Genomic DNA, 13,537 nt, shown 5'->3' with positions numbered 1-13,537 from the left:
ACACACTTAAGGCAAATATTTAAATACAAAGAAAGACTGTTCATTATAATTCATTTGAGGGGAAACTTTCAAACTAGATATGCATAATAATCAAAATCTGACCTTGCCATTATGTGAGTCAGTCCCAGTCCCCATTACCCTGTTCAGGACTGGGAAAATAGACTCTGATTAGAGTTCATTCTTCCAACCTCACTTCAATGTTGATTTTATTCTACTCCCTATAGATTCCCACTATACCATGACTTACACTGGGTGATTAGTAAGTTCTCCCTTTTTTGTTTTTGAAAAGAAGACCTTAAAAATAGAAAGCATTTACTAGTTAACAAGTTGGCCTAGGTTATGTCCAAGTATCAACCACTCTAACTTGTGGTTAACTCTTAAGTTGCTGGCACTTGAAATTAATACGAGAAAAAATAAATTTCCATTTGAGATCTTACTAACCTGTCCATAATTAGTCCATGAGGAATAAACACCCTTTCCAAATCTTCGGCATAATGATTAGGTATACAAAACAAATCCAGGTCATAGCCTGGTTCATCATCACTAATCTGAAAAAGAAATAGAGCTGTTTCAAATGATAACATTAAAGGATACAAACATCTGATTAGTTAAATGATAAAGCTTAGTTTACCAGAGAAATTTAGGTATTAGATAATACCAAGAACTGTTTATATTATAACCTGATAATACATTATAGTAATTTTTCTAGAATTTAACTTTTTTATTTGTTTTTTAATGTAGTGCTGAGGATCGAACTCAGTGTCTCACATGAGTTATGCAAGCACTCTACCACTGAGCTACAACCCCAGCCCCATTACAGTTATTTAAGAAAACCATATATCATAGACATGAACAGTCAAGAATGTAGAAGTGAAATAACATGATGTGAAATTTCCTTCAGGTTACAAAGCAAAAAGAAAAATTTTAAGGAGGTAAGACAAATGTGGCAAAACATTGATAATATTAAACAAGTGATTCATTACACTATTCTCTCCACTTTTGAGTATATTTGAAATTTTATTTTAAAAATTTAGTACACTACAGTCTAATAAGCTAACATGCTATACAGAACAAAAACTGCCATGTCCCATCTCAAATCCAAATAATCTCTTTCAACTCAGAGGGAAAAAACACCAAAAAAGCTAAATGATCCTTTAAAAACTCAAACTCATAGAAATCAGAGATTATGATCAAATCGTGGGGTGCCTTTAAGGTTGATATTCCAAAATTGTTTGAATAGGAACCACATATTGGTTGTCTTGGTATGCCCAGTCCTTGCATACAAATATTTAACCCCAATAATGTGGTACCTGAAAGTGGCAAAATGTACTATGATTATTTTTATAAATATTATATATATACCTATACACCCCCCAAAGAGAATACAACAAAATTATAAAAGTTGTTATCTTTGGGAAGGAGTTAGAGTGATTTTATTTAGTTCTTTGAGCCCCAAAAGTATAGGATACTTTAAAAAGATACATTAAATTGCTGGGCACAGTGGTGCACACGTGTAATTCCAGCAACCTAGAAGGCTGAAGCAGGAGGATCACAAGTTAGAGGCCAGCCTCAGCAATTTAGCAACACCCTGTCTCAAAATTAAAAGGCTGGGGATATAACTCAGTGGTAAGAAACCCTTAGGTTCAATTCTCAATACCTCCCCAAAAAGATACGTTAAACTAAAGTGAAATATTCAAAGCTTATTCAGGGAAATAAATCAGGAAGGATTATAACACTACATCATGTGATATTCAAAACTACCACATTTAAGAAGGTGGTGATAAAAACTCTGGCAGTTTTCAAGAAATACTGGTCAAATCATAATTATATCTCAATGTATCAGTTAATACTTATTGAGTACTTTTTCCTGCATTGTATTTATTAGGTGCTTAAGAACAAGTAGTTTGACTTTCAAAAAATCTAAAAAATACATATGTAAGATTAAAATATTATTCACATAATCCAGTAAGATTTTGAGGTTTCTACTGCTGAAAACTGAAATTCATGTTGTCTCTCTTCCAGGCCCAAAAGCTCCATTTTGAGTTCAGACTCTGGTGGGATTTTGTGTTGTCAGCCTGTAGTACCCCACAGTCAATATTGATTTGCTTTTAAAAACACGTTTTAATTTCATAAGCAGAAATTTTTTCTACTTTTTGGGAAAAAAGATTATGCCAGATCCTCTAAGATTAAGTGCTAATTATTTGCTAAACATTCATTTCATGTTTACATCAGAGCACATTTACTAAAAAAAAAACAAAAACATAGAAATGGGAAATTTGTGTCATGTACAGGAGCATTCCAAGAATATTTTGCAACAAGTATTGAGTTTATAAATTTTATAAGCTGAAATTTAGTTCAAGTTTTGGGAAAAGAAGATAGACTTTGATTTTATAAGGTAATACAATAAACATTCAGGTCAGGCTCACAGAATATATTTGTATCACCTGACAAGAACAGAAATATACCTTTTCATACTGCCTTAAAATCAAGATCTAGAGTACCAAAATAACTCTCCTGACGCTTACTCACTCCTTTCACCTAATTACTCACTGCCACAAGTGCAAACCAAGACTCACCCAAGACTCTTCAAAGACTATTGCATCATATTAAAATGGGTCAATGCCTGGTTAAATGTTTTGCAGGTAGTCTAGGAACTTGGGAATCTCATTTCAATCAAAGTGAATGTGAATTCTGCCTAGAGTTTATCAGCAGGTATGTACTCCAAAATAGTAATCCTATCTGTCAACACACCAAATTGACTTCTAATTCAAAGGTTTGACCCCAATCAAAACAGACTTACGTTTCAGAGTTGATTTGTTATTTTTCAATTGAATCCTATATTTTGTTTTTTTTTCAAAGATTTATTTACAGAGTTCACTGTTTCAAGCATTAAAAAATGTTAATAAAACTATTCCAAAAAGGCAAGAATAAAATTCATAAAACATGTATCCTTGGAGATTCTTTAGGTATGAATTCACAATTTTGTTTTATAAATGGGTATTTGGGGGATAACTAATTTGAGAAATTATTGGCTATAGATGGAGAGTCATCATAACTGGGCACTAGAAAGAAAAGAATATATATTTAGGGGTGTGTGTGTGTATCTTTTCTTTTTTTTTTTTGGTACTGGGGATTTAACCAAGGGGGGATTAACCACTGAGCAACATTACCAGCTGTTTTTATATTTTATTTAGGGACAGGGTCTCACTGAGTTGCTTAGGTCCTTGCTAAGTTGCTAAGGCTGGTTTTGTACTCGCATTCCTCCTGCCTCAGCCTCCAGAGCTGCTGGGATTACAGGTATGCACCACCATACCCAGTATGTATTTTTTGTTGTGGGGGTGGGTAATGGGGACTGAATCCAGGGGCACTCAACCACTGAGCTACATGCCAAGTCCCTTTTTTAAAAATTTTATTTTGAGAAAGGGTCTCACCAAGTTGCTGGGGCTGGCCTTGAACTTGCAATCCTCCTGCCTCAGTCTCCCAAATAGCTGGAATTAGAGGCATGCACCCCTACTCAGATATATGTATCCCTATATATCTATCTATCGAGTGCTGGGGATTGAACCCAGGGCCTCTTGTATACCAGGCGCATGATCTACCACTGAACTATACCCCTAGCCCTAGAACTTGTATTCTTATTACTAATACTCAAGTGCTTACTGAGTACCTACCATATTGTACCTACTAGAAAAGATTCAATTTGACAAAGATAACATCAATGAGATTATGGCAGATTAAATGACAAAACATGTATATGAATAACCATAGCTAGCTATAAAAAAGGATACAGGTAGTGCTGTTGATAGTATAAGAGAACTCAGAAGCCTAACGTGCACTTACCTGGACCACTGCTATGAAATAATATATAATAGATAAAATTGAATAGAACTTCAGTTTTAATCATCCCAAACAGCATAACTTCATGTTCAAGACATCCAAGAATGTCATTCTCTATAAAAGCTAGACAGAAATATACAAGGTGACCTATAATCTTATTAGCTTATCTGACACTGGCTAATATCTGATATTAATCTCATCTTATATGGAATAGTCAATAATCTAGTGGCTGCTTTAATAGGAAGGGTTAGAACTGGGGATTGCAGTATAATTAAATTACACAAAAATGCACTAAGCATTCACCTTAAGGGACTGTGCAATAGGTTTTGTGGAAGATACAAGGATTATTTTATATTTACATCCCTTCAAGAATTTATAATCTAGTGGGAAAAGCATACATACAACTGTACAGCACAATAAAATTTTAATCTGTACTAAAATCTAACTTGACAAGCACACAAATGTAAAATATCAAATGCTGTTATATATGCATTAAAGCAAAACATAGAATCCAAGGTTACCCAGACCTGATGATTCTCTCTTAAAGTAGTCATTATATTCTGTGGCCTAGACTGTAAAGAGTAAATAAGACCACCACATCGCTAATGTTGAATCAGCATGGCCTTCTAAATCAACTAATAGCTGTGCCAAACTTTCTATGTCAATACAAATCACATCTGTTTGGGGTAATGCGGTGCTGTGTGTGGTTATTACCAACACCTTCTAAAAGAACTACTAGTTTGCAAAGGCACCATAACAAAATACCACCCACAGAATGGATGGCTTAAACAATAGAAATTTATTTGTCATAGTTCTGAAGACTGAGTCCAAGCTCAAGGTGCCTGCAAGGTAGGATTCATTCTGAGACCTCTTCACTTGGTTTCTGGGCCTTTTCACTGTGTGTTCACAAGATCTCCTCTATAGCAAGATCTCTGGTACCACTTCTTACAAGTGTGCTAATCCCAACAGATCAGGGTCTTATTCTTATCTAGCCCTAAATACCTCCCCAATGCCCCCTCTCCAAATACCACCACATTGGGAGTAAGGGCTTCAATATGTGAATTTTAGGGGTGGGGAAAACACACAAATGCTCAGGTCATAACAAGTACCCAACATAAAAATGACTAGAGAGGAACACAAAAAGGTCTTGGATGACTTTCAGGGAAGGGTCCAATTCCAAAATATTTGGGGAGCTCTCTGGAGTGGTCACAAGTAGTGTACACATGGAAAGGCGCTTTTTCCCCCAGAACACCTTTCCCACTATGGCCATTTCTGGTTGAACTGTAAATCAAAGAACAGGTTATTAATAGCTCTGAGTTACTTACCAATACCCACCTAGTTCAGAAATCTGACTGCACCTCCTCAGAGCTCTAGAACACAGTTCTCAAATTCTAAACTATTTGTGTTACACTTGTCAGTAATAAAATTTACAGATACTTATCTACCTTTTGTCTAGAATTAAAATCAATATTTTTGGCATCATAAATTACTGAGATCATTTTATTTTCCAGTAAAACTGGCACTACAAATTCTTAATAATTATGTGGTCATTTGGGCATGGTGGTACATGCCTGTAATCCCAGCAGACTGGGAGGCTAAGACAGGAGGATCAAGAGTTCAAAGCCAGCCTCAGCAATGGTGAGACGCTAAGGAACTCAGTGAGAACTGTCTCTAAACAAAATACAAAACAGGGCTGGGAATATGGCTCAGTGCCCCTGAGTTCAATCCCTGGTACCAAAAAAATATTTTTTGTATGTGTGTCACATTTGTAATAATGGCCTTCATGTGAAAACTCTTGTGGTTTACACATAAAATTTCTAATTATAAAGATACATTATCAGGGCTGGGGCTGTGGCTCAGTGGTAGAGCACTCGCCTGGCATGTGTGAGGCACTGGGTTCGAGCCTCAGCACCACATATAAATAAATGGAATAAAGATATTGTGTCCATCTACAGCTAAAAATTAAAAAAGATACATTATCTAAAATTATAGTGATCAAGGAAATTAACCCAAGCTAATATAAACCTTGCAACATCAATTTATCATCTGTGACAAGAACTGCATAAGTCTCTTTCTGATAAAAAAATGACAATTGTTTGTGGTTCTGAACAAGACAAAATAGAAGAGAGGAAGTGAGTCTTAAGTTATGTGAATTAAAAGATGTACAATAGATAAAATACATTTGATTTTACTCCTAGTAACCAACAACATCTCTAAGCTTCTAGAATGACAGAAATCACTAGGTGGCATGCTTTTACCTTTTATAATTCAGATACATTAAAATTTTCAAAAACCATCAAAACAGATAATATGCCATTCCCTTGGGATAATCTGTGTTAACTCAGGTATTATAAATCCAACATTATGACTTACTGATGCAGATATTCCTAAATATAAAAGTAAGCTAGTAGTATATTCATCTTTCAATTTTATCATTCTTATATATATTAATATATGTGTACACACACACACACTCTCAGACACACACACATATATTTATCTTCCTTGTGTTCCCTCCTAAGGCTTAAACCATGACAAGCATTAATTTTTTTATTAGCACATTATAATTATACATAGTATTCAGGTTCATTTTGACAAAATATTGCATGCAGAGAATTTGATTTCAATCTCCATTCCTTGCCCCTTTCTCTCCCCTTCTCCCTCCCCCTATTCTTTCTCCTCTCTTTTATTTATTTTTCATTGGTATATACATAAAGGTGAAATTCTTTTTGGTACATTTATATATGTATATAACATGATATCATTAAATCCTTTCCATATTTCTTCCCCTTTCCCTTCCTTCCTCCTTCCTTCTCATCCTTCAACTTCGCTGATCTTCCTTTTCTTTATGTTATCTCACACTCTCCCCAACCACCTTCTTTCCCTTATTTTGCTCTAGCTTCTGCCTATGAGAGAAATCATGCAGCTTTTGATTTTTTTGAGTCTGGCTTATTTCACTTAGCATGATTGTTTCTAGTTCCATCCATTTACCAGCAAATGCCATAAATTCATTTTTCTTATTGCTGAGTATAACTTCATAGTGCACACATACCACATTTTCTTGATTTATTCATCTCTTGATGGGTACCTAGGTTGATTCTATAATTTGGCTATTGTGAATTGTGCTGCTATGAATACTGAAGTGGCTATATCACTAGCTGATTACAAGCTGATTTTAGTTTTTCTAGATAAATACCGAGTGGGCATATGATGAGTCATTCCTAGTTTTTTGAGGAGTCTCCATACTGGCTTTCTATAGTGGTTGTACTAATGTGTGGTCCCTCTCAGTATCAAGATTATGATCACCATGTCATATCAAGCTAAAAATGTCACCAGTATTTGGGCAGTTGAGAATATTTGACTGGGAATGTGATTTTCTTTAGCTGTGGAGGTTCAGAAGTACTGTTTTTTACTGGTTCACTAAAAAATATGAGAAAGTTTTGAAAAAAAATTATATACCACATAAAATACCAATCACCACCATTAATATCAATATTGAGACTCAATTGTTATTTTCCTGCCAGTGCTACCAAACTAATATTTAAAATAATACACCATTAATCAGAATTCAAACACTTCAAATTGTCATGGAACTACAATTATCTTTAACCTTGGGCTTCTGGTAACTGTTCGGTATATATATATATTTTGTCCAAAGTGAACATGCCTATTATTCCACCATGTATATTAATAAAAGATTACAGTGTTTGGGTAAATTCATGTTCTTATACATGTAGTAGTTATAGGTCCACTTGCCTAAAGTGGATAATAATTTATCCCTGAGTTAAATAGTCAAGAATTGATTTCAATTCTTCTTCTTTTTCTTTTTTCTTGGTGTTACTGAAGACAGCCTTGAACATGCTAGTTATATCTACCCAGCTTTTTTAATTTTATTTTGAGACGGGGTCTCACTAATTTGCCCAGGCTGGCCTTGAATTTGCAATCTTTCTGCCTTAGACTTCTGAGTTGCTGGAATTATTGGCATATACCACCATGCCTCAGTTTGATTTAATTTAATTTGGGGGGGGCAGTACTGGGGATTGAAACCAGACTGGCTTTATTGCTGAACTACATCCCTAGCCTTTTTACTTTTTATTTTGAGACAGGGTCTCACTAAGATGCTGAGGCTGGCCTTGAACTTGTGATTCCCCTGACTCATCCTCCTGAGTAACTGGGATTACAGGTATGTGTCACTGCCTGGTTAAAAAATAAAATTTAAGAAAAAAAAAACTTAAAAAAAAAAAAAAAACAACTCCAAGATACCTCTTCTCTGCTGATCCGGTGGATCCTTTTCTCACCTTTGGCACCACGCAGATACAAATAATGGACAGAAAACAGTTAAGATGGAACTATATGCTAGGCACTGTGGCATACACCTATAATCCCAGTACTGGGAGGCTGAGTCAGGAGGATCGCAGTTCAAGGCCAGCCTCAACAACTTAGTGAAATCCTGTTTCAAACTAAATAAAAAGGGCTGGGGACGTCACTCAGTGGAAGAACACCCTGGAGTTCAATCCCCAGTACCCAGCCACTCCGAGAAAAATGGATCTGTAGTATGCATGGCATAGTACTCAATTCATAAGAAGAAACCCCTAAATTGATCTGCTCCATTTCTTGATAGTTCTGAAGAATAATTTTGGTTTATACCTCTAGACTAATGTTAGTTTAAACCCTGTTGACAATAAAGAGACAACTGTGGGCAAAAACAATGCACCATTTTACTAATCCTGTAAAAATCACTAGCAGATGGCTGGAGGTATAGCTTAGTGGTAGAGCATATGCAAGGTCCTGAGTTTGATCGCCAATACACACAGAAAAAAATCAGCAGCAGGGTAAGATTAAAGTTCAGTTAGTATAATATTACACTTCTAGCACTACCATCCTAAAGTTTAGACGATAGAGGCATGTAAAATATATCTGATGTTTCACATTAAATTACAAAAATCCAGAAACTCCTTCTAAAATGAAAATAGTAGCATAGTTTCTATCAGGCAGGTCCGGGGTCAATTTCATCCACATGCTCTAGGACACTATCATGTGTGCCCAAGGTCATTACTAGTTACTGTTTATCTACCTAATATGTAACTTTAGGGCATTTACATTAGATAACATCAGCAAAACATTTATTTGAATGCCACATAAATATTTTAAAAATTTTAAAAAAATTTTAAAAAAATCAAATCAGTTAATATATGTAAAAGGTTAAGAATGGTTAACTAGCACATGGTAAGCACTATTTAAGTGTTTGTTATTGCTAACATGAAGGCAATTTAGGGGAAGGGAATTTTTAAAAAGGAACAGGAATTTGCAAACTGAAAACAATAAATTTCTTGATGTTCAAAGAAAACCATTGATAATCAGAACTAGAAATGATAACTAATTCTCTGTATCCTGGTGCAGGCATCATACCCCTAAGCTAAAGGCATCTAACTTGCTCAGCAACAGTCCATTACCATTTGTTGAGTATTCACTGTATATTAGTGCACCATTTAGGGCATAGGCTCTGGAGAGAGACCTAAGCTTGAGTCAGAGTTCCTTCTTTTATTTATTCACTCCGAGTCAGGGACTATGTAAGGATTGTTTATTCACATAGGCAATAACATCAGTAGCGAGCACCTCAGATGCACATAAGTCTAGAGAGGTGAAGATGCCCAAGGTCACACAGCTGGTAAACAGCCCAAATGAGCAGGAGCAGGATTCCAGTCAAACTGCATTAAGAACACTTCTCTTTATGTTAAGTCACAATGCCTAATATAAACAGAATCTTTTCTTTCTTAGGGCTCAAGTGATTATTTATTCATTTAACCATTATTGAAAACTTCCTACTAGTAAGGCACTGTATGTATTGGAGTTATAGTGGTGATCCTAACTTTATAATGTTTGTTTAGGGGCTGACGTAGCTCAGTGGTACACCATTTGCCTAGCATGCCCAAGGCCTTGTGTTCCAGCCTCAGCATGGCAAAAATAAAAGAAGTTTAAACGGGAGAGACAATCAACAGGTAACTAAGTAATTCTAAATCAACAACGACAATAAGCATATAAAGGAGGCTAAGGCGTTTAACTGGCAGTGAGGACAGGCAGCCTTGGCTATTTTAATAATCATGATCAAAAAGGTTGGGAAGAGGTGATAACAATTTTGGCCAGCTCAAGGGGAAAAAAAGAACCAATGAGGGTGAAGACAAGATATCAGAGGCTGATTGTGGTAAGAACGTCCTTGAAAGCAAGGACCAGGTTCGCATTTTTAATCTCCGTAGCATCAAAGAGCACAGGATCCGGATTCGAGCATATCTGAATTCAAGTCCCGCTACTTCTGGCCGTGAGAAAATGACCTGTCTTTTCAGTAGCTTCGTGGTGTGTAAAACAGGCACGACTATGGTTACAGGGGCTGTTGGGAGGATTCAAGGAGGCAGTGCGCATTCCCATATATGAATTATAGCATCTGCAGAACGAAATGTAAAGCCCAGGTCCCTACAAGCTCTCCCCTGCGGTGGTTTTCGGGCCGAGGCTCTCTCCCGAGATGCTCGAGGACCTCACCCCACCCCAAACTTCCAGGGAAGGGCTTCTCTGGAGAAAGCTCCCACGCCCTCACCCCGCCTCATCATTCCGGAATCAGCCCACGGCCTCTCCCCACAGCACGCTCGCAGGCGGCACATGTCAACCAAAACGCCATTTCCACCTCCTCTGCCCACACGCAGCCCGCTTTTCCAGGGCTCTCCTAAGGAGGGACCCACCCCAAACCCCGCCATTCCGTCCTCCCTGCCGCCCTCATATGACGTAAAGCCAAACCAGGGAACCTGTGACCACCTCAGCCCCCCGGGGTTCCCCGGGCCATCACGGCCCCCAACGCGCAGTGCGGGCCCGGCGCCACAAGGCCGGGCCGCCGTCACTCCGCAGCTGGCCGCGCCGGCCTGTGCCGGGCTGGGCTAGCGAGTCAAATTGCTCACCACGACGCTGGGGCTGCGGGTCGCCATAACGGAGCCGGCCGGCGCGCGGCTGACGGCAGTCTGAGAAGGAGGAAGCCGACGGAGAGGCAGAGGAGGAGGCGGAGGCGCTGCAGGAGGCGGCGCGGCGCGGGAAAGCCAAGAGGTTTGTCCAACGCTCTCTGCCGCTGAGGCAACCGCTCAGAGCGAAGGAGAGGCAGGCCCCGCCCTCGCCCCGCCCTCGCCCCGCCCCCTCCAGCACCGCCCGCGCGCTCGCCAGCGCGCCTCCGCCGGTGGCTACCGGTTTCCACGCTCGCGAGGTGGCCGTGGGAATTTTCTTCCGGAAGAAGCGGCGACTGCCCCTGCGCAGCTTCTCTGTCTCTGTCTCTCTCTCTCTCTCTCTCTCTCAGCCTCCCATTCAGAGGATCCCCAAATTCCCAAACCTACCTCTGTCCGTATTGTCCCTAGTTGTCCTTAATGTTAACACTGGCTTCAGAGTTCCCTCAGCACGTGGCCCCTCGAGCCAGGCGTCCCCTTGCCAAGACCTTGTACTACATTCTGGCTTCCATTTTCCTGACTCGTGGCCCAGTTCTTTCAAAAACCTTTACCTGGTTTTAAGAAGTGAGACCTACAGCCCCAGAGGCAGCCAGATCAGGGTACAAATCTGAAACACTTAACTGCTTTGTAACCAACTGCAAATCAGACTCTGAGCCTCTTTTTTCCTCAGTAAATAGAATGAGCATAAAACAGTACACTAACAGGATTTTTATGAAGATTAAAGGTGAGTGTGTGTTTCAGTACATAGGACAGTACACAATGGGAACTATTACTATTACTGATCTTTATTTTTGCCTCCACGATTTCCTATATGGGATTAGAAAAAAATCCCTGAAGACTCAAATAGATAAAATAAGCAATCAACAGTTGCTTCTAGTGATGCCATTTCTAATGTCCTCACCTATATAACTCTAGCATCCACCACAAAGCCCTGCACACAGTCCGTGGCCTCCTTATGAAGGAGGATATGAAACGATAGTTTTGTGAAACTGGGCAAGTCACTGCACTTCTCTGAACCTCAGTGTTTTCCATCTTTCAGATGGGTGGGGTGGTGCAAACTTGTAATCCCAGCTATTTGGGAGACAGAGGCAGGATCACAAGTAGGAGGCCAGCCTCAGCAAAATAAAGGACTCAGGTGTACCTCAGTGGCAGAGTACCCCTGGGTTCAACATCCAGTACACTCCCCTCCCATAAAAATGCCTAGTAGAGTACTTGGTTACATACATTAAAATACCAATGTCATGTGTTTCATAATTTTGCCTTAAACAGTTCTACATGCTATTCGTCCCTCTAGTCTCCCAGACTTGTTATTCATTCTCCTGTTGATCAACATTTGGCCAGTTGCTAGGTTTGAACTATTACAAATAGTGCTGCTATCAACATTTTTAATGTACCTTTTGGTGAATATATGAATGCATTTCTATTTGGCATAGACTTTGAAGCTTATATTAGAACATTTTCATTACTTAGCTCCTTCACAAACATTTTTCTCTACCTGGAAGTTAATTCTGACAACTTCCTGTTATATATTTGGCCCCTGTTACATGTAGATTCAACTATCCACATTTGTCTCTAAATCAGATACACAACTATTTGGAATCCTTCCAGCTTACTTCTGGCTTGCCATTCCTTTCTCCAAATTCAGATATTCCTGTGTTTTAACAGTACATTTGAAATAGAGTCAGGTGATTGCATAGACAAACAGTACAACTCTTGTTGTTCTGTGTGACAACTTGGAGTTTTTATTTGTATTTAAGATGGAAAACAGCCAACAGAGTGCAATCTACAAGATGTAATACTGTGTTTTTGGTAAGTGAAAATCTAGTTCATACACTAAATACTTTACTGAAATTTGGACATTATATTTAAAATTGAAATGTATTCTTTTAAAATTTTTCATTGCTTTAAAATTGAAGGTGAAATCAAGAAAATTCTTGTAACTAGTTTTACATGATATTACTTATTTTTATGTGGCATTGAGGATCAAACCTAGTGCCTTGTATTTGTGAGGCAAGCACTCCACCACTGAGCCACCACCCCAGCCTTTTATATGATATTATTAAAAATCATTTTGTCATACAGAATAGAGACAGGTTGCTGGGTACAGTGGTACATGCCTATAATATCAGCAATTCAGAAGGCCGAGGCAGGAGTATTACAAGTTTGATACCAGCCTCAGCAACTTAGTGAGGCCCTAAGCAACTTGACAAGACCCTGTCTCAAAATAAAAAGGGCTAGGGATGTGACTCAGTGGTTAAGCACCCATGGGTTCAATCTCTGGCACCAAATAAATAAATAAATAAATAAGAGTCAAGGATATCAAACAATCTACTCTGGTCTGGCATGGTGGTCCAGACCTGTAATCCCAGTGGCTGGGGATGCTGAGACAGGAGGAATGCAAGTTCAAGGCCAGCCTCAACAAATTAGTGAGGCCCTAAGCAACTTAGTGAGACCATGTGTCAAAATAAAAAACAAAAAGAGCAAGGAATGGAGCTCAGTGATATATTGCCCCTGGGTTAAATCCCCACTACTGTCCCACACACAAAAATGTATTCTGGTTGAGGATGTAACTCAGAGATACAGTACTTGCCTGGCATGTGTGAGGCCCTAAGTTTACCACAGCACTGCAAAAAGAAGAAAACAAAAGATTTTCCTTCCTCACTCCTGCTTTCCAGAAACAAATTTATAACCTACTTGTTTGAACACAATTATCAATTATATGT

The 13,537-nt window shown here is 38.6% G+C and overlaps 1 protein-coding gene across 1 annotated transcript in view; it reads right to left on the bottom strand.

Moving 5' to 3' along the window:
- Positions 1 to 10,954, bottom strand: part of Hprt1 (hypoxanthine phosphoribosyltransferase 1) — a 39,086-nt gene extending 28,132 nt beyond the window's left edge. The window contains exons 1-2 of the mRNA XM_047537136.1: positions 10,782 to 10,954; positions 442 to 548 (exon numbers count right to left, since the gene is read on the bottom strand). Coding sequence (XP_047393092.1) covers positions 442 to 548; positions 10,782 to 10,808 — 134 coding nt within the window. The 5' untranslated portion in view covers positions 10,809 to 10,954. The remainder of the gene's footprint in view (positions 1 to 441; positions 549 to 10,781) is intronic.
- Positions 10,955 to 13,537: the final 2,583 nt, after the last annotated feature.

The sequence above is a fragment of the Sciurus carolinensis genome, chromosome X, assembly GCF_902686445.1.
Source record: "Sciurus carolinensis chromosome X, mSciCar1.2, whole genome shotgun sequence".
NCBI classification, from domain to species: domain Eukaryota; kingdom Metazoa; phylum Chordata; class Mammalia; order Rodentia; family Sciuridae; genus Sciurus; species Sciurus carolinensis.
Note: the sequence above shows the minus strand (reverse complement) of the source record. Positions and strands in the feature narration are given on the sequence as shown.